Genomic DNA, 22,415 nt, shown 5'->3' on the forward strand with positions numbered 1-22,415 from the left:
CTTGCTAATGGCTTTTCAATGAAAGCATCCTGTCAGAGAATATCAAATAGGAGATCCTGCTCATGAAAAAATGTCAGGTGAAAGGGAACATTGGGTAGATGATGTCAGGCAGTGGCCAAAACTTACCGATTAAGGTAATTTATTGACAACATAATGTATTAAGACGTGTATTAATTAATGACAACAATAAACCGAATGCTATCATTAGTAGCTGTGTTGCTAATATGTTCACAAGCTTCAGAAGTTGCAAATAACTATTAGCCACGACCACTTGTAGCAGTAAAATACATGTTCTTACAGGTATTCAGGATTATTTTATTAATCGTATGTATTTCATCCACTTTTAACGCACATCTTGGTCCTCCACTGGACAAGGAACTCTGTGTAATCCGTAAGCCTGTAAACATGGGCACTCAATGTGCAACAAAGGTTTGTGAATTTCACAAACGGTTTAATTCTAGGTCTGTATATTCCTACTGTTGTTAAAACAGCCGACCACACAACACGCTTTTCCCGGCATCACTGAACAGCATACGTACTAAATAAAAATTAAGAAAAAGAAGATTTCGCATCTACAGCTAACGTCTGCTACAGCCGCCTACGGGACCAACACATTATTTTGCTACTTCCTTAGCAGCAAGGCAACGCAGTAATGGCGGCGCTGCTTTACTTCCGTGTTTCGCCGGATTTGTGTATAGACTTGTCTGTGCTAAAAAAAACTACAGAGGTACAGGGAGGTACTGTTTTTTTCCCAATGGATGTATGTAATGAAAGCAGTTAAGTAGGCCTATGCTAAATTCTGTTTACCACTGATTTCTAATTGAGTCTTTAAAGTCTGGTTTTGGGTCACCATCTTTGGTATCAAAGTAGATGTACTGGCAATGCAGATAAGACACTTCAGTGGTTACCACACATCACGCCATACCCCAATAAATCCTCTACACTAAAACCAGCACTACGGAACTAAAATACATTAAGTCAGACTCAGACTTATTAAATTATTATGCCATATCATTAGAATAATTATTATTGTTGTTGTTATTATTGTTGCTGTTGTTATTGTTGTTGTCTGCATTGAGCCTTCGCTAATCTGATTCTTACCAGTCAGCTAGGCCGTAGAGTGGGACAGTAATGAGCTGCCAGCCTCCTTGTTGTAGCTTGGGGTCACTGCTGGACTGCCATTTTGTTTTCCATCCATCGGGCACTGTGCTGTTTTCCAGCAAGGACAAACTGAGCACAGCATTGTGGGTTCCACCACACATCCAGAACCGAAGCTACAGGGTGCAAAATAGATTAAAAACCCAAGAGAACCAAACAGTGCAGAACATCTTAATCACTGCATACAACAATTGAACCTCTATGCTCACCATATCATTATTTCAAATGGTATGGATGGCATTAAGTATCTGATGGTCAGGAAAAGCTCAACAGTGCAGATTGTTTCAATAAGACAATTAAAAGATGATGTGTGTTTTGTCATTATCCTGTGTCCTCAAGATGTTCTTGTGTGTGTTTGTACACAAAAGTCCTTTAAGCTAATTATCTCATTTCAAAAGATTTTGAACTTGAGCACACATGATAATAATATAGCTAGATAAGGAAAAGAAACAGGCTTTTGAAGGCTTCATAGAGATCTCCTCTGAACCTGTAAACCCTCATGGCAAAGAGTGGCTTCAGAAAAGCAGTGTTGAGATGAGAGCAGGGGAGGCTGAGGGATTGAAGTGCTAATCTGGAATCATGACTGCTGCTCTGGGCAGGCGCCAGGCTGATACTGCTGCGAGCTCTGCCCTCACACTGCCCTAGGCACAGTCCATGCCAGGGAAGGGCACTGCTTTACATCTATCAGGGGGTGCCACTCAAGATGTTGGCCAGCTCTCTTTCTCTCTTCCTTTCTTTATTTCCTTTCTTTCTTTCTGTCTGTCTGTCTGTCACAAACCTCCTCCATTGAGTCTTCCACCATGTCCATCTTTCTCAGCTCCATGTAGCTTTCAGATGGTCATTTTTCTTCACACATAACCTTCCCAAAACACCCACACAAAACCTTCCCAATACACCCACACATAACCTTCCCAAAACACCCACATAACCTTTTATACTCTATCTTCCCTTTGGCAACTCTGTCTCACTTTCAAAACATTTGACAGACGTCGTTAATGACCTTTGTACATGTAAAGACACGCTTAAACATCATAGGCAGGCAGATTATACAACATTTTACAGGAGCTTTGCTACAGGCAAAGAGCAGTGACCCGCTCTAATCTTAAAATAGAAATCCATACATATAACGCTCTACAAGATCACAGCAAATAGGGTTCATTATTATTACATACATCAGATGTGTTATTGATAAATTGCTTCAGTGTTGTGTGTATGCTGTGTCTCCAGTAATACTGTCCCCTATAGTCATTCACTTAATGTTGCTTAAATGAGAAGGAAGGCAGGCCTATGCTTCCATTTGACCATATCACTGAATATAATGAGCATTTTCTCACAACAATGCTTCTGTAAATGTCTACAGATTGGTTTGCTCATATTACCATTGGCATGTCCCATCCATTATCTTTATGTATCTAATCCCTTCATGTGCTGTAGCACATCATGAGCTGTCTATGCTTCACTTGTCAAATGCTTTGTGACAACATTCTTCTGTAAGTGACTGTAGGAAGTTGAAGTGTGCTTGCTTGCTTGTTTGAAATGTGTTGTTGGATGCTTTCAAGCTTAACCTGGCAGAGGGTTGGCCACGATGGTGGATTTCGTGTCCTCAAGTTTTTGAGTTTGTGTACTCATTTAGTCAGTGGAACAAGAGGAAACTGCTCTTACCGAGCACATGGCATTCCGAAGAGGTGGTGAGAAAAACGGGCTCCGTAGCAATGCTGTTCCTCTCTGACCTCTAGACTGACCATTATCAACCGTCAGCACAGCCCCTAAAGGAGAGCAAGGTAAGGTACACACAAGCAAGCACAAATATATATATATATAAAAAAAACAAACAAACATTGGAAGACATTTGTGTTCGGATCCTTTACAGCATGTTGGACTCTGACAAGATAAGAAATAATGACAATGGTTCCATTTTTGCTGTGGGGGAAAACACAGCTCAGTGATGTGTCCTCACCTGATACTAGCATTCACTCAAAGGATTCACAATGGAGTCTGTGAATGACTAATCTATTGCCTGCAGGGTTTAGCACTTGTAAATGTACCACTAATCCACATAATATTGGACTATTATGAATATTATGGTACTCAGTTTGCCGTGACTGATGCCACATACAGATGGACAGGGTTCAGGCTTCAACTCAACAGCCTAGGCAGTCATCAGATAACCAGAGACATGCTGCTCTGCTCTATTGAGAATCTAAATACTGTTAGCCCAGTTCAAACTAATCTGAGATGATGATCTATGATCTGGCAGTGCAAGACAAGGCTATCTCCCTACATGAAACCTTTGTGCCAGATTCTGACACCAGCACAGATTTGATCAGGAAAGGCCTTGTTTGGAGTACCTGAAGAAGATGGACAGCTGGGTCTGATACTCTTGGGCAAAGACGGCTGAGACCTCCAGGATGGGCCTTTGCCTGCTATAGTCTGCCAACCACAAAGACCATCTTCAAAAGAGCAGTAGCTGCCATTAAGGAACTGACCTGAGAAGCACAGAGGAACAAAGAGAGGAAAACATAGTGTTCATATATAAAACATAGTGAAAACTATAGCTGTGGCAAGAATGAAAAGATAAATGGTAAGAAATAACAGAGAGAGAGAGAGAGTGTATGAGAGAGGAGTATGAGAGAAGAAGCAAAACGAGGTGAAAGGCGGCGAGTGAGAGAGACACACACAGTAGGGTCTGAAGGGCTGATCCCTCGGCTTTGAGGGAGTTTCAGGGCTGAAGAGAAGGAGCTTTACACTTCAGAAGAAGATGAAGTGGGGAGAGGGGGAGGAGAATATGAGAGCAAATGAAGGAGAGATTCAAGAAACAGCGAACGGAGAGTGGGAAAGAGGAGAAGCTCATGAGGGAATCCTAGAGATACAGCCCATTGCAGGCAGCAGATCCTCTGCACTCTTTGCACTTTGTACTTAACCCTACTAAGCTTAATCAGAGGCACGGCAGTAGAATACACACAACCCTTTACCAAGTTGGTGGGGCGTTGAGGTGCGATTGCCTTTCCTACCTACCAAGATGAGGTTCCAACAGTTTGGCGTATATTTGTCTAAATTGCCAGAGGAGCAGCTGGTTGTCAGTGGATAAGTTACACATGTGACCACTCTGTAGTAATGTGTGCTAGATTAACTGCTTTATATGGTAATCCTCAAGTGGTGATGGGCTTATTTTAACAAAAGCATACCCTTAAAGGGGCCCTGGGGCCTACTCTGTTACATGTTTGTAGGTACTTTGAGCAAAAATGACAAAGATCAGTATCAGGATCAGTAGCAGTATTGTGCTAGCAAGCATGCTACCAATCTAAGAGTTTTTTAAGGATCCCCTTTAAACAAACATAGTATCATATATTGCACATATTTCATAATTATTTTTAAATTAAAGACATTTTAGTTAGTAATTGTGATCTAATTGTGAGAATCTTGTGAAAAACTTTGAATTTCAATGTGTTCAGTGCTGCTGCTGGCGTATATTTTTATAGGAGGGCATTTTTCTCAGTCAGTTTTTCTCCTTCTGTTCTCTCTCTCAAATAGGCATCAGCGCCCACAAATGAAATCTGATTTAATTTTGTGCTCGTCATTGATCCATGAACCATTTGTTAAGGAGAGAAGCCCCAGTCATCTGCAGAGGTGAGATGGAGGGAGTAAGGAGAGAAATGATAGCCATTAACCATGGGAGTGTAAACATATCGACCCAGCCACCATCAAGCTGCAAGAGCGGGGAGCAGCCTCATGAGGACCCAGAGTAGGGGAACATGGATGTGTGTGTGTGTGTGTGTGTGTGTGTGTGTGTGTGTGTGTGTGTGTGTGTGCGCGCCTGTGTGTGCTTTTGTGAGTGCTTGCAATGAGTATATGTTTGTGTATGCTTGTGTTTGTGTGTGTCTGCATGTGTGTGTGTGTCTGCATGTGTTTGTGTGTGTGAGAAAGTGAGAGTGAGTGAGTGAGAGTGAGAGAGACAAAGAGACAGAGAGAGAGCAACATAAATGGAGAGAGATGGGTGAGAGAGATGATGCAGCTTGAAATATTTCTTTCATATCCCTTTCTTCTTTGTTTGTGGGCTTGAACTGGTTTTGTTCCAAACTCAACAAATGAATGATTTGTGAATGCATAAGCACGCAATAAGCATGGGATCATAAAGAATAGGTAATTAGGAATGGCAAATGACATCTTTTGAAAATGAGGGTGGCAATGAACAGAAGAGCAGTGTGGTGGTAGCTTCAAACAGCAGGGGGCACAGAAATGACAGAGCAGAGAGAGAGAGAGAGACTGAGGGAGGGAGGGGAGGGGAAAATAAGAATGATAGAAGGAAGTAATCGGAAGGAGTGAAAGAGGGAGGAGGAATGAGAGAAGAACCCTTGAAACGTATTGATTTGGAAAATGACAGAATTGTATAGGAAGATAATAATATGTAGGGCATCTGCCAGTGGTTCTTATCATCAATTTCTTAGGAGGGAGATAGCTCATAAAGTCCAGTGTGAGAGATCGAAACAAGGCAATTAGATGTAATGAGTATTTGGATTCTCCACTTATTCACATGAGACATCACCTTCCTTGTCAAGCACAAGGAGTCTTTTCTTATCTCCAGTGAGCTAAACTTTCTAACTCAGTTCAGCATATTTTAATCAAGTCAAATGAAAGTCTTTCTGGGTTGGTCCCAGGCTTGGAATTTCACCATTTTGGGGGCAAGGCCACTTGGCCTTCAGTTGGGCATATTTGGTGGGGGGCACAAAGGCCACATGTCAGGGCACCAAGGCCAAAGTTAACCATACAGTAGGCTATAAAAATGATTGAAATTGTATTTAGCCTATTCAATAGACCTGCATCACTGTATGAAACATTAAAAAAACATGACATATTACATAGAACTGTACATCATCTGATCATCTAATATTTACAGATATCTAGGCTATATTTAACATTTATTTTATATTTGGCCTGTTATGAAATCATGTATTGAACAATATAAGCACAGCTCAGCTTTAAGAAACTCAAATAGCCTAGATGCATGCTTAGCATTTTGTCATCATTAAGGCTACTTTAACAAACTCTTAGTCAGCTGTATATCCTCTGATTTTAATATTAACCGACATCTAGGCGATATTTGTAACATTTATTTTGTATTTGGCATGTTATGAAATCACGTAGGAAAAAAATTAAACACGTTGTGAAACTTAAAGCCCAAATTTGGAGACATGCATGTCGAAATTTGCTACAAATTACTGGAATGGCTAACTGGACAGGGGACTGCTTTAAACCTTCGCGTTCGGTAAGGTCTGCTGTTTATTTTGATATATGGTTTGGCCATATTTGGCCATCTCGGCCAACGCAAGGGGCTACGACGGCCATGGCCGTCGTGGCCGCCGTGAAATTCCTACCCTGGTTGGTCCTCTGAAAAAGTGTTTTTTTAGGGAGTGTCCACACATGTCCAACTTCAAGAAAAACAATAATGTTGATGATGAAAGTGCTTATTTCAATATAGATAGGTCACATTGTATAACGGTCTGCCAAATGAGTTTAAATTTAAATGTAAATGAGACAATATTTCATAATTCACTGTAATTAAAATATATTAACTAGCCCTGTGTATCAGAATTGGAATGAACCTTGCTTCCTGCTATTTCTGCACATAATGGTAGTGATAGTGTGACTATGATGGATAATATATTAATGATATGGCCATGAGCTAGTCCAGCCATTTAACCCCTAATCCCCTCTGCAATCATGCTTTAGTCATACATTCAAGCCTCATTTAGAAACATCTGCATGGAAACACCTTGCACATGCAAATTGTGAACATTAAGACATATTAAGTATTCATGTAAGCTACCTATCACTATAGTGTATATATCCACACCATACATTACAAGTACCGTAATAAGGTTATGAGTGAAAATAGCGTTTCAAAAGTGTTCAAAATTAAAATTAAATGACAACTATCACATAAGCCATTATTTATTGAAATAAGCCATTTTCCAGTGGATTGAATCAGTAGCCCCAATAGCCCATACTCACGGCAGGGAGTGCCTTCATCATCACCCCGTGGGCAGTCCACCCTGAAGTCACACAGCTGCTCCAGCAAGATCTCTGGGCCTCCTTGGCAGCGGTAGCGTCCCTGGAGGGTGATGTGCATGCTGACAGAGGAATCTGTAAACAGACAAGAAAATACTATAAAAAAAACTACTACTACTACTACTAGCCTACAGGTACTACTACTACTACTACTAGCCTACAAGTACTATTACTACTATTACTACTAATAATAATAAAATAGTGAAAATGCTTAGCACGTTGCACAAATTGACATTTTCGTTAGAGTGCAGAAATTCAATTCAAAAGAAATTCAATGAACTTAGTTGCATTTTACTTTGAAGACAGACAATCAACATCGTCTACCCTCCCAATCACTCTATACGGCATTTCCCTTTGGGATGTGTGGTCATTGTGCCTGAATTAAAGACATTCGCTGTCTGGTTTCCACGCCCTGCACATTTGATGCCAACAAAATGTTATCTCTTTGAGAGGGTGTTAGGCTAGAGTTCATCCTCCATGACTTGTCAGATGGTTACATCACATATAAAGTTGAGTCAGCCCAACAACCTTCCAAAGAGATAGGTAGATGCTTATAACACTGCAAGTATTGTATTCAATAGAGGCATTGCTCCCCCCATACCATATGCACAAATATTTTTTTAAAAAGGCTTCAAATAATTTATTCTTACCTTTGACTAAAAGGTGGAAAAGATGGTTAAATATGCATTTAGTGGTTCTGGATGCTAATTTATAAATGGGATTCAATTATTACTCTATTATCAGCATTAAAGACATTTAAAGATGCTTACATATTAAAAACCTCTGATACACTGCCTAACATGTTTGTCACGTCACATTTAATATCAAAAACAGCAAAAACTAGCCCTGTGTTATTTTCTACAAAGTAATGGTTGCATGAAACGAGTCTCCTTCCCTGTTTCCAACTGTTCTGGAGAATAATGATAAATCACCAAATCTGACAGCATAATCATATGTTGTTTGCATAACATACGTTTGCACAGCACAGAGCAGACAGTGCAAAAACAAAAGCGTTTATGGTTCATGTGGCAGAACTGGATTTCAGTGAGACTAACACCCAAGGTCACTGGATAGCATCAATGGGACTAAAGAGATACTGTCTGGATTTTGCATATCTATGCAAATCAGAGTGGAGCATCACTAGGCTGGCTCCCTGAAGGAGGAAAAATGAATTGTTCACTTTGACATTATTTTCAGATCATGATAAAGAGAGAACAGTTTCTCTAAAACACACAAACATACACACACACACACACACACACACACACACACACACACACACACATGAACCCACACACCTTTACTTTATTCGACAACAATAAAAAAAACTTCTTTAAAAATCTTTAGAAATCACTGCTTGCTATTTTAATCAAAGCACTGTAGATTTCCGGTTGTAAAAGCGTGGCTGCCTGGACTCTAAAGACCTCTGAGTTCAGCAAAAGTTTGCTCCCTCAGATATTATCTGTCAGTCTTGTAAAAAATAAAAGGGGCCACTTGAAAAATCAGTCCAGGTGTGAACTAAGAAGTAAAGCTGATTAAAGCAAACTCATATTAAATTAGAATGGGCTTCTCTTTTCCTACATGGTACACAAGCCTATGACCTCTCACACATGTAGTCCCCTACATCACTCCCATACCTCCTCCATATCTATTCAAGTCAAGTCAAGTCACTTTATTTATTTATTCATTTAAAACAACAATGTTGACCCAAAGTGCTTCACAGGTAAGGCTATCTTACAAAAAAAGCAAAGGAGGGAGATTGACAAATAAAATGATATTAAAAAGGGGGGATATATAGTAGAGGCATTAAGATGACAGTAAAACACAATTCTCCATTGTATTCTCCATGTAGCCCCATGTGGTCTCCTACACCACTTCCATGCCTACATCACTATTCTCCATGTAGCCCCATGTAGTCTCCTACACCACTTCAATACCTACTGTATATCACTCCCGCACCTCCTCCGTACCTCTCTCCTCCATGGGCCACTTTCTTGCCCAAATGAGTTTGCAGGCGGGCCATTCCTTTGACTCTCATAGCTCTCTCTTGATGCATCTTCCCCATTGGCCATACAGACTGAAGCATTTCCAATATCATGTTGCTCTGGGGCAGCCGTGGCCTACTGGTTAGCACTTCGGACCTGTAACCGGAGGGTTGCCGGTTCGAACCCCGACCAGTAGGCACGGCTGAAGTGCCCTTGAGCAAGGCACCTAACCCCTCACTGCTCCCCGAGCACCGCTGTTGATGCAGGCAGCTCACTGCGCCGGGATTAGTGTGTGCTTCACCTCACTGTGTGTACACTGTGTGCTGTGTGTGTTTTACTAATTCACGGATTGGGATAAATGCAGAGACCAAATTTCCCTCATAGGATCATATATACTTATGTTGCTCTCGTTCCTATTGTGCAACTACTACCTCTTTAAGTTTCCAGCGGAAGACTTCAGCCCCATTTACATGCGGTGAACAAGAAACAGCAGCTCATGTAATCGCCTGGGTAATTAATGTCCCTGTTTCACAGCTCAGCATGGCACACTGGGTAAAAAGTCTCCTAATGGCCTTTTTAATCATAGTACGGATAAAGGAGAATGAATGGAAGGCAAAAACAAACGGAAGAGAGGGATGCGGAAAACCAACAAGCTGATTCCACTTGACTGAGAGGAGAGCTGAGGAGGACGAGTGATTTATTACAGTATGCAGTCATGCTCCATTGTGTTTGTGAATAAACACTGTTTCCATGAATGTGTGTAAGTGTGTGTGTGTGTGTGTGTGTGTGTGTGTGTGTGTGTGTGTGTGTGTGTGTGTGTGTGTGTGTGTGTGTGTGTGTGTGTGTGTGTGTGTGTGTGTGTGTGTGTTTGTTTGTGTGTGTGTGTGTGTTTGTGTGTTTGTATGTGCACATGTATATGTGTATAAGTAAATGGTGCAATTATTCATGTGTTAATGCAGAAGACTTGTTGGCTCTTGATGTGTGCAATGGATTTAAGTCACTGCTAAATACACCACATGAATCACTAAGACAAAATATGGACATTGAAATTGAAGGGACCATGGTTGGCTGGAGACTATTATGGCTTCTGAGTGATGGATGTCCACAGGAAATGTTTAACTGTCACCATTCCACTGAAAGATATTTACAGGGCTGAGCATCTGTTACACATGTTCTCGAGAGCTATGTGTGCATGTGTGCTATTTCCAGCGTGGACTAAAAGTCTGGCTACATGATAGCCACAGATAAATTCAACTGGCTTGTTTCTAGAAATAAAAATAAGCTTTTCAAATAACATTAGAGCAAATATATATATATATATATATATATAGAGAGAGAGAGAGAGAGAGAGAGAGAGAGAGAGAGAGAGAGAGAGAGAGAGAGAGAGAGAGAGAGAGAGAGAGAGAGAGAGAGAGAGAGAGAGAGAGAGAGAGAGAGAGAGAGAGAGAGAGAGAGAGAGAGCTTATAAACTAAACCCGCCGAATGTATTTTGCTCCATAGCAGCAGTCCAAAACAAAATAATGCTGTTTAGAGGTGATATGTTCAATAATTCAACACATTCTACTTTCTTCCCTGTCCTTGAAACCTGAAGTTAGAGACAGCCTTCACCTTGAGTTCGGAGTTCCTCTTACTCAAGTTTGTATTCAACTTATTTGTGTCTGAATAGGTTTTCTACTGACATCTCAACAATAACAACAGTACTTTTAAGGTGACCCTTTTGATATACCACATTATCATAAATGTTTAAAAGTTTATACAAGCTTGGGTCATTCATTGTCTAGCAAAATGAATAATAATAATACATTGTAATTACTAATTTTTCTTACTATGCTAGGTAAAACTCATACTTGGATATTGTATTAATTGTATGATAATGTCACAATGAATAAGGTGGAACGGATCTAATAATTAGATCAACATTTGAAACAGGAGATATAGGCTATTCCAGAGCTCAAGCCAGAGGAGGGGCAATTGCATCCTGGTTTCCAGACTCACTACATTGCTTCACTTCATGAAGAGTCTGGCCTTTAACGACTGGGAAGCACTTTGAACCCTAGCATCATAATGGGCATAGACTTTGCGTTAACTTTAAAATCATTAGTCCAGCCTAACCAATCACATTGATCAGGAATTCCTAACCAATCACATTGATCAGGGATTCCTAACCAATCACATTGATCAGGGATTCCTAACCAATCACATTGATCAGGGATTCCTAACTTTATTTCCTCCATCTTTATTTCCTACTGTGCTTCACTTGCAGGTGCTGATACTACAGCTTACCAGAGCCACATCAGATTTCAAAACCAATGTCATCCCCTCTCGCTGATGACTGGCTAGGCACCCTGCTGGTTGGGGGAAACATGTACTGTTTTGTCAGATGCCAGACTACTACAGTATCTCAGTGAAATCAAAATACTAGGTGGGTGGGTCCAGGCAAGGACACGTGAGACGATTTGCATGAAACAAGTTCAGGGCCAAAAGGAAGTTATTGTGTTGGGATTTGACTATAGATACAGTTGGCTCAAACCAACAATAGAGATGATAAAAGACAAAAAAAGAACTGAAGAGACAGTGAAATATACACACATATGGCAGTAGTGCCTGGATCTGTTTCTCGTGATGGCACACAGAACAGACTGTGGTCTTGTATTCCTGTGGTCTCTCTCGTAAAGGGTGTATGACCAAATACAAATATTAGCGTTTGGCAAGCAACAGCAAACAAATCAAATGTAGCATGAGAAACGTGCTATAAATGGCTTTGTCCAAACACAACATTGTATCACTTTGATGATCTTTGACTCAGTCCACCTCTATTTGGTAATCAGTTATCTCATCGTAACATTAGATGTTTTCCTTCCTGTGACCTTTACAATTTTCCCTTCCTCTATGGCAGTTACACTTCCTTCCTTAGGTTCTGTACAAACCTTTAATTTCCCTGTGCAGCAATGAAGTCCACACCTCTATCACCTCCATTTTCAATATCAGTTGTTTTTCCTATAATGTGGCATAACCCAAAAATTCAAGAGGTTATTTAATCTAAACAAGCACTATAGCTAAACAAACTCACCTGAGTCTGGGTAGCATTGAGGAACTGAGGATGAATCCCTCCAGATTGAACTTTTACTTACAGCCCTTTGACAGGACAAGTGGTTTCTATTTAGGAATTAAATTATTTATGCTGCATCATGCTTAAGAATAGGGTCTATATCATCTATGGTTGCCAAGCTAAAATGTACGTGTCTATGTGAGGGAGGAGAGGTGAGTGTGTGTGTGTCTGTGTGATCTGGGAATAACTAAATCATCTTGTAATCTTTCAATGCTACACTTATATCTTGTTTCTATTGCAAATTTCTCAACACTGCCCATTCAACAGAAAGAGAATACAATGGAAAGCTAATAAGGGTATAGACAGTGTGACATTTCTCTTGCGTATGATCATATTTGATTGCAATAATTTACTTCTCAATTTTCTAGTGCTATCTTCAGCACTGAGGCCCCTCCACGGTGGAGGGAGAGAGAAAGATAAGACCAAAAGAGAGCTGCATGAAACGAGAGGTGCAAAAAGAGCCGAGAGCCACTGATATCAAAGAAATGAAGGACGGGCTTTCAGTGGGGCGTCTGTCCAACTTATGCTCAACAACAGCACCAGAGTGCTTTGATCCATGGTGGCCTGGGCATTGAAGTTCCTTTCTTTACTTTGGACATCCATAACATAGAAAAGAATGGGATGGAATCTTTCAAATGTGATTTGGAATAGGATACAGGCTTTCAAAATATATGAAGGATTCAAAAGTAAATCTGCAATGTTTCATTCCGTGTTGAGAGGTTATGCTTCTCAATGTCTGTAAAAAGCATTAAAATAAATATGATACACATATATATATTACACACTGAAGGATTGGATACTATATAAAAAGGTGTGGGTTTATACAATACATCGCCAGAGTGATTTCACTCAGAGGAAATTTGGTTTGATATGGAGTCCTTTGAGAAAACAGTACTGTACTTATGCATGTTGACTACAAGTAGCTTGCCATGTGAATTTATTAGATATTAACCCTGCTGCCAATCCTGGTTATTCCTATGACTAATATGGGATGCCATGTTTATGCATTGGAGGCTGAATGACCTGTGTATCATCTCCAAATACTAGCCCAAGCCACTGAAGGGTTTCACCTTCACGTCAGACCCACAGCCACAACTGACTGATGGTTATGTGTTTGTAGGCATGGAGTGCATTAGTTGTAAAGAGCTGCAGGTTGTTTGTTGGTCTCAGGGCAAGAGGCAATAAGATATGGCGATGTGGGGATTAGTACAGCATTTCAGTACCTATACAAGGAGTGTGGTTCAGACCTGAGGAGGAGGCTGTAGGCCTACATGCAGCTAACTGACAAGGCTAACCCATCTCACAAAGCAATAAATGCTACAGAAAAGACTCTTGCATAACAGTCATATTCAATGCAGCGCAAGTATTAAAAACCCACACAAACTGATTATTAATTTAACAAGCTACATCTTCCTCAGAGACGGCACTGAGTGATTGTCTCTCACCATAAACATCCACCTAAACAACCTCTCCCATCGACTTCCACCTCCACACCAAAATATGTGCACCACTGGAGAGATTCTGAATATTAAATATCAAGCTAATTAATATGGAAAATAGCCTAGTAGCTAGCGAGTATGCTTAATGTCTGCAATGTCTAGGCACAAGAGGAACAGACCAATTACTCCAACCTCAATGATAATCCATTATAATTAATGTATAGACTTTAACTGAATATGTCATCTCTGCAGTCGTCCAAGACTAAAGAGGTAAGGGTAAGGGGATTATACAACATAAGCCCAAATGTAGCATGACATGAGGCACACAAATAGGAGCTAGTCAGGTCAGTTAATTATGGCATGCTTCAGAAAAAATACATGCCTTGCTAATTGAACTGCCGTATTACAGCTAAAGGTTCATAAACACACATAATAAACTTGTCACTGCACACAACACACAGGCTGTTCACAGGTGATGTCTGACTGGGAAAAGGATTATATTTCAATAAACGCAGTGTGGTCACACGGCAGCTTACGAAGGCTTGGATGTTGTCTCAGAGAAAATTGACAAAGCATCACTTCTAATTACAGCCAATCAAGCTTTAGACAATACATTGGTAAACATTATTGGCTGGCAAGCCCAGGCTATGCTAACAGCTCCAGCCCAATAGCTCCTAGACGGCTTGAGTGATGGAGCCTCTCTGCTCTGACACAGGATGAGTGAGTGAGAGCCCGGCTAAGCCCTGCAAACACACACCACCTCTCCCGTCGGCGTCACCACTACAACCACACTTACCTGCCCACTCCCTTCCCCATCCCCAGTCCACACACACAGCTCATTTCACTCAGGGCTCCTCCAAGGCAGAAATGATTGATGGCCTGAAGAAAACACTGACAATGCTGTGTGGCTAAATGTAGCCTAGCTGGTGCCCCCCAATGCGGCGCAGCAACAGTGGTTAGGGAAATGGCCGGGGGAAGTGGACTCTCAGGGGCCCATGCTGGAGCAGACCGCTTGCCACAAGTGAGTTCATAAATCACATCTTGTCTTGGAGAGGGCTGATGCATTGCTTACAATAAATGTATCTCTTTCAGACCAAAGACTAATAATAATTATAAAGACGTCGTAAAAAAAGAACGACCCAAATCCACGTCTTGTAAGAATCACCTTTAGTAATGTACTTAGGAGAAAATAAATATTCATTTTCACATGGGAGAAAGTTGATTTTTTTTTCTTTTCTGAAATGTGCTGATTAATTCATAAATCAGATCCTCTCCTTCCGCCCACTGATTGGCTTGCTGTGTGATGTGCCTTGGCATTCTCTGATGGCAAAAGGCCCATTCAAATTGGGAGCCTGTATTGCTCTCGGTCTCATCTGTATGCAAGCAAAGCCGCCGCTGTAGCCGCCGAGCTGCCACGAGTGATGTGCACTACATTCAGCTCTGACATGTTGAAGTTGAAACGCAGATAGATACGTCAAGAAGAGATGGGTTTGTTTGTTCTTGAAGTGGTGTGCTTCAGTCTTTTACCCTCAGTGACATTGGGTTATGAGTAAATTCACGCAAAACTTTCTTAATTTTGACACAGAGAACTACAATAACAAAACATTATTAGCAGGCCTTAATACTTTTCCAGTAGACAAGCGCTAAGATCTGGAGTGGTGTTCAAAACTGCCTGCTAGCCTAAACATGAATGGTCCTTGTGAGGAGAAGAAATATATAAGAGAAGGAACTAAATTCCTTTTCTTGACAAACTGTGTTTTAAATCATCTATTTTATCTCAAGCAGGCTGTCGCCATTTGTGTTGTGCACACCATTGTCAGTTTAGGCTACACGAATCAGAGAATACAAACAAAAATCAAAGGAACATTTCAGTCGCGCCTCACTTGCCAACATTCTGCCTCCACATATTGAAGGGAAGAAATCAGTATATGACCAAAGTGAACAAAGCTGCCTGTCTCAAGGCCAGTTAACAAAAGAAAACTGAAATGTTGCAATGCAGAGTCTTCTTGCTAATAGAGGCACAAAACAAAAGCACTGACTTATCCAATTATAATGGGCACAGAGATTTCAGCCTGTTGTTCTAATTGGCTAATTATCTATCCAGTATGCTGGATTCTTTAAAAAAACACACACACACACACTACTATGGATCGTTGGATTGCCTCAATTTTGCACGACTTTTTATTCATGTTTATTTATCCAACGTAAATTGTTGGTAGATCCCTACACATCCTTATGTCCATATCCATACACCCACATACTCGAAACACACACACACACACACACACACACACACACACACACACACACACACACACACACGATATCCATCAAACTCCCCAGTTGTATGGCAGGTAATTTGAGCGTAAGCAGCAGGTGGAGTGACCCCGCTGCTTGCTGTTGTTGAGAGGCCAGGAGGATTAATGCTGAGAACAGGGGTTAGCCATGCTCAGGTACAGAGCGTGTGGCAGCAGAACACAGGCTGCCTTTGTGAACTAAATGCCACACAAACAGTTGGAGACCTGTCCCTGGATTTGCATAACAAGTAGTATGTCGCTCTAAGTGGTTTAACACGCACATCATTGCTATTTGGGGCATCAAGAGGAAGGGGAGAAATAAGAAGAAATTGTGTGAGTCTATGTGTGTGTGTGTGTATGTGTGTGTGTGTGTGTGTGTGTGTGTGTGTGTGTGTGTGTGTGTGTGTGTGTGTGTGTGTGTGTGTGTGTGTGTGTTTGTTTGACACAGAATCTGTTCGCACTGTTCATACTGTACGTAAAAATGGTCACATACTTAGTAATCAACCTTTGTTTCTGATGTTGGCCATATTGACTGCTGGAATGCCTTGAGTCTCTGATTGAAACACCCTCAAAACAATACAGAGTGAGATGATCAGGCGTTGTGTATCATTGTGTAACATTGAAAAAAAAATAGTATTCTTTCTAAAACTAAATTTATCATAATACCATGGATGTAGGAAGGGGGCTATTGTTCTTTTCAAATGTGCCAAACAATGGATATAAAACTAAACATGAACTAGAAGTTAATTCACCTCTTTCCTGTAAAATACAAAGTTGATGCAGGAGAGATTGGATTGGCCCGTGGGGGAGACTGCAAACACTTCAATAAATCCTTTTACTGGTTATGCTTTCATCACCCTCAGCGAGTCTTGTAAACATAGCCACGGCAGCCAGCACTAGCTGAACCATAGGCAATAATGAGAGAAATGATAAAGAGGAAAGCTGCAATCACTGTTACCATCCAGTGAAAGTTAAATCACAGCAACCAGAAACTGATCTCTCTCTGCAGAGTGAGCGAGCGAGCGAGCATCAATTCGACCAGCGAGCTGATAATTACAGCTCGGCTGTGTTTACATTGATCTACACTCAACTGACCCGGCAATGAGCCTGACTTGTTTTCCCTTTTCTTTTCAAAAAGCATTTCAGCATACTTCTGAATTCAACTGAGGTATGTGCTGTATTTCCATAGACTCCATGGCTGTAGGGGGAAGTTGCATAACTGTTTATTCACTGGGATCAAAATAACATTACCATGAATCAGTATCAGCTTTATTGGCCAGGTTTGCGTTAGCAAACAAGAAATTTGATTCTGCTTAATCTTTGCTCTCAAACACTCACTTTACATATAAGAATAAAAAAAAGGACAGTAACAAATATACAAAATACATACAGTTATAGGCACTGTCACCAGTCATACAACAATAAATCCCTACATAATGATCACAACAAGATGACCATAAAAGGAGATTGTATAATATTCTGTCTTTTTGAAATGTCAGGAGGGAATTGGTTGTTTTCTCCGGTCGTTTTGCATCTCCCATAGCTTTGAATCGCTATTTTCAAATGCCAACTGTTCTTTAAAAATGCTGACAGTACAGCTGTGGCCCCTAGAGATAAAGCAACAGATGCCTCCACCTTTTGGTTGATAACTTGTGAAATAGATAAACAATCTCTTTACTTTTCACAAAAAAAAGCCAAAATACAGCAAATGCTATTCACCCTGATAAAACACTAAACAACCACAGTCAGCATAGACCTATAGTTGCTCAGCATACAAATACATGTTACATATTATACGATTACATTGACAAAGCAGATGTTTACTCACCCATACTGCAGTTTGTAGTGAAGTGGGGGCTGAATGTGGCTGCCTCCTGTTCGCCTGGCTGACTGTAGCCGGAGGAGATGCGGAATGGTCCATTGCTGCTTCTCGAGCCCAAGCTGAGATGAACCAGGGCCCAGCTGCCAAGGAGAGAGAGCACTAGTAAGATGACCACCACCAACACGCAGCGAGGGCCACACAGGCCCGGCGTCGCTCTGTGGGAGCTCAGAGTAGGGGCAACAAGGGCTTCCTCCACCCTACACGGCTCCGAGCCCTCTGGCGGAGCAGTCGTTGAAGAGGAAGCGGGCTCGGATCCGGACTCGGAACACGAGCCACCTGCCATCTTGGGATCCATGTCCTCCTCCATGTGGTGCTTGTAAGCCCCAGACTCCTGGTTTTACTCTGGCACTGTGGAACCACAGGTAGAGGGTCTAACCAAACTTACACAGGTGTGTCTGTCTCTCAGGTGGTTGAAGGTAAGTATGCAGGTGTATGTAAACACAGGCTGACTTGTTTCAGAAACAGTAATGTGATGTCTACAGCTGGCAGCTCTAAATGTCTGCCTCTGTGTTGTCTGTCTGGGTATAGTCAACGTTCTCTCTAATTTTATTAAGCAAATCACGCAGATTGCCTCAGGGCTATTGACCAATGATTTGGCTGGCTCTCCCTTCCCCGTCTACATCTCCTCCTCCTCCGACTGAACTGTCCCCTCCTCTCTGAGTCTTAATTCCACCTGCCATCTCTGTATATCCTCATTCATTCTAAAACAGTGCTGATGACATCAACATGCTTGTTGCTAAACACACGTAAATCCCCCGCCCCTTCACCCACACAAACACATAGCACGTCATTGTAAATCTGTGAGACACACAAAAAGAGAAGTGCCTGAGGCAATATATGCACTGAATATTTGAATATACTGTATCTGACTAATCATATCCAGAAATATTGACAATTTCATTTCCCATGGTGACTGCTATTTATCCCTCCAATATTTTAAATAGAGATTTGAATTAATCTTAAATTAATTTAAGATTAAATTAATTTATCGTTTATGGAGACCTTATTTCTTGAGCATATTTGAAAAATGAAAAATGTTTAGACCATCATAATTTGAAGACATACAAGACGTGTAAATCCACCAATTCCACTATGCACTACACGTGGTGCATGGAGATTAATTGAAGGACACAAATGACAGGAAATTGTAATTGTATTGCTGAGTAGCTTCAGATCCAACAGTGTATCAACCAAGTTTGAGATTCAGACTGAATGGTGCACTTCATTGCAACTCCATTTCATAGCATTGCTGAGTTCAAATAGAACATGTGAGCTTCTAACTATCTAACTAGCACATGGGGAGTCGTGTAGGAGTTACTGTAGGTTGTGAATACACCACTGGAACGCAATATTTCTGCAGGCTAACCAGTGGCCAATGTAAGATGCAGACATAACAAAAAGATCAGTCTGTTGGGAATATCAACACATCATACATATTAACACATTACTTGGTAAAATGCTATATCACTAAAATATCAATATATTTCAGATAAACACAGGAGAGGTGTTCAATTCCTATACTATATGTAGGGGATCTCCCAACAACAATACATCAAAACCAGAATCATCAAACAAAGCATCTTTGTGGGCAAAACATCACCAACAGAAGAGCCTTTGAGAGCCTTTCACTGGGGTTATCAAGCAGGCACTTTCCTTCATCTGTGTTTTGTTGAATTAGGCTCACAACAGCTCCAGAGAGCTCTACAGTGGTGTCTGGCATCCCACACCCACCTCCCTTCACCCCCATGAGGGGTTCTCTACAAACAAATACCGACATATCATAAAATATCCTCAATTGGAACGGCCATTTTTAAAATGTCAAACACATCACAAGTTGTGAACTCTTTGCTTTCAGAAAATGTCTGTGTGCAACATTGTGATTACCACAAGAGGGGGACGTTCATATGGACTCGTATTGTGAATGTGGTAAACACATTTGAACACACCACATCTAAAGCAAAAAATATCATTTTGGATATTTGTGTGTCTTTCCTTCACTTCTCTTGAAGCGTCCCTCGAACTGACTTGTATTCCTGAGGACAGAAATGACTGCCTTGTCAAGCATGATGTTGTGAAAGATAATTAAGAAAAAAAAAACACATCTAACATCAGAATATTCTTAATGTTCATTAGTATCTAAATTTTGATGGACTCTTATAAGCTGTTAAGTTACCAAAGTCACCATTTAATATTGTTGGAGAGGCTTTCCTCATTGGTGGTCAGAGTAATCAGCACCTTTGCAGTCCGCAGAAAGCAGACACTGTGCCTGGCCATATTATGTGGAATCTACTAGGTATCCACTTCATCAGGTAAACAACACTCGTCCCCACACTCCACCATTCATTTGCGGTGCCCATAACGGAATGGAATCATTCAATCACAGGCACATTCACATTGTAGAGTTCTCTGGTCACTTCAGCTAAAGAGACAGACCAGCAGAAAGTGATGTCTAGTCTAGCCGGATAAAATAACAAAGGTTGTTTTGGGAAAATTAGGCAGTTTGGAAAACTGTGGAGGCATAGACCTTAAATATGGTCATGCCTTATATTCCTACTGCATTCAGTAAGATTGATCAAATAACTCCCTTAATAACTAAATGTGCATTCATGACACAAGAAACTGTTGACTGAGCTACTGTTATGGTTACATCATCTGCATTGGCGAGCAACACAAACTAACAACCAGGAACGGAACAGTGACAAAAAATGTTTATCACTAAGCTCTCGTTTGATAAATCATCTGAATCTTTGCTGGATGAAATAATGTTCTTCAATGACCTCTTCTGCAAACTGAAGTATTAGCAATGTATCCATTTATAACAACTGCTCAGAAAACGTTTTCAGAGATGACTAACATTTGAATGTCTCTTGGATAATATTCCTTAATATTCTGGTAATTCGCTAAGTTAGATATGTGAAAGACAAAAACCCTTTAGAAAACACCCTTCACAAATTTGGTTTAATGTGTTTTAAGCACCAACATGTGCAAAGATGTCCTATAGGTGGGAGCAGCAACACTCATATCAATTACCTGCACTTTCAGACTTAATTTAAACAATACTATTTTGCTACATACCCCTTGTAAACCGTTTTGTCCAAAAAGGATTTATGATCAATCAAAAGAGAGTTCAACAACTGCATACTACCCTTGATTGACTTAGATAATCAAGTATAATCAAACATGACACTGTAGTGTGTAATGAAGACTGACAAGTGGGACAATATTTCAGAATAGAAATGTCTTGAAAAGTGACATGATGTGTCCAAAAATAAGCAATCAGGAAATTGCAGGTAGGTATTATAAATATAAAAGGTTTGGTGTACAAAGATACAGGAAAACTGCCAGTTCTGATTCAGAAACACAGTTAGATAGGATCACAGTTAAATAAAAGAGCACTGTAGTATTTCCTGATGGTGATTTTTATGCTTTGCTGCTCCTTTGCAACTTTGAGAGAAGTTTAGAAGTAGTATATGTTCACAGGCCACAGTAAATCACAAACATGGTGCTGAGAGAGGAGATCAATCTAAACGAATGAAGACGGAGACGCTGAGGGGTTTGTGCTTGACTTTGTTGGTAGGAGTCTGGAGATAATGGGACCAGGCTGGCCATCTAAGTGCCATTGATTCTGACTGTCAAATCTAGACACACCAGCAAAGACACAATTGGAAAAAACTGTATACAAGATTAAGCACTTTGACACAGAGAACACTTTGTACCAACTACATAGCAGTCTTAAAGACATGCAGTACCTGCAAAGATGGCTCTTCAGAGTCCATTTATTATGAAAATGCTATACCGAGCATGATAACTGAAAAAAATCGCATTGCACTAGACAATTAGGTAGACCCTTATATAGGGAAATGAAAGAACCAACAAAACCCAGCAAACAAGCAGTGACCGATATTTACGGATATGATTGTATCTTTAAGCATACTGACCAATATTTACGGATATGATTGTATCTTTTAAGTTCTGCTGAAGGCTTAGCCTCTTTTTTTTAATCAGAAACAAATTAGTGCAAGAGAACAGGAAGCAAAGGACAAGCCTTTAGCTTTCTCTGCCTCTTTATGGGGGATGAAAGAGCTCCAGAGCAAATAAACAAGCTGCGGAGGACCGAGTGGAAAAAAGGAAAAGTGCAGCACACACTGGCACCTCCACTGAGGATTGTTGTTAGTGTAGAGATTTCATTTAGCCAGTAAACAGGGAGGAGGATCTAAAGGGGCTGGGGGAGGTGAGGGCAGAAAAAAGAAACAAAAACAAAAACACAAAAAAAATATACACAAATGTGATAGAAATTATATACAGAAGTGCCATCTCTCCAATTGTTTTTCTTAAAAGGCATTTATATTTCAGTCAGTATGCCCTCCCTGCACAAGGAAAAAAACACTGAATATGGAAACAGGGTGTGTGTGTGTGTGTGTGAGAGAGAGAGAGAGAGTAAACAAGTCTGCTGAACTTGGAGAGGTTAAACAATAACTT

The 22,415-nt window shown here is 40.7% G+C and overlaps 1 protein-coding gene across 1 annotated transcript in view; it reads right to left on the reverse strand.

Moving 5' to 3' along the window:
* The window catches only part of alk (ALK receptor tyrosine kinase), a 51,485-nt gene extending 33,073 nt beyond the window's left edge, over nt 1-18,412 (reverse strand). Inside the window, exons 1-5 of the mRNA XM_076299793.1 lie at nt 17,883-18,412; nt 7,168-7,299; nt 3,507-3,644; nt 2,821-2,924; nt 1,102-1,274 (exon numbers count right to left, since the gene is read on the reverse strand). Of these exons, the coding sequence (XP_076155908.1) occupies nt 1,102-1,274; nt 2,821-2,924; nt 3,507-3,644; nt 7,168-7,299; nt 17,883-18,243 (908 nt within the window). The 5' untranslated portion in view covers nt 18,244-18,412. The remainder of the gene's footprint in view (nt 1-1,101; nt 1,275-2,820; nt 2,925-3,506; nt 3,645-7,167; nt 7,300-17,882) is intronic.
* Between the last annotated feature and the right edge of the window lie 4,003 nt (nt 18,413-22,415).

This window comes from Alosa pseudoharengus, unplaced genomic scaffold (genome assembly GCF_046254945.1).
Source record: "Alosa pseudoharengus isolate Yale_2024_CS ecotype anadromous, Long Island Sound unplaced genomic scaffold, YU_APseudo_1.1 YU_APseudo_1.1_scf_22, whole genome shotgun sequence".
Taxonomy (NCBI): domain Eukaryota; kingdom Metazoa; phylum Chordata; class Actinopteri; order Clupeiformes; family Clupeidae; genus Alosa; species Alosa pseudoharengus.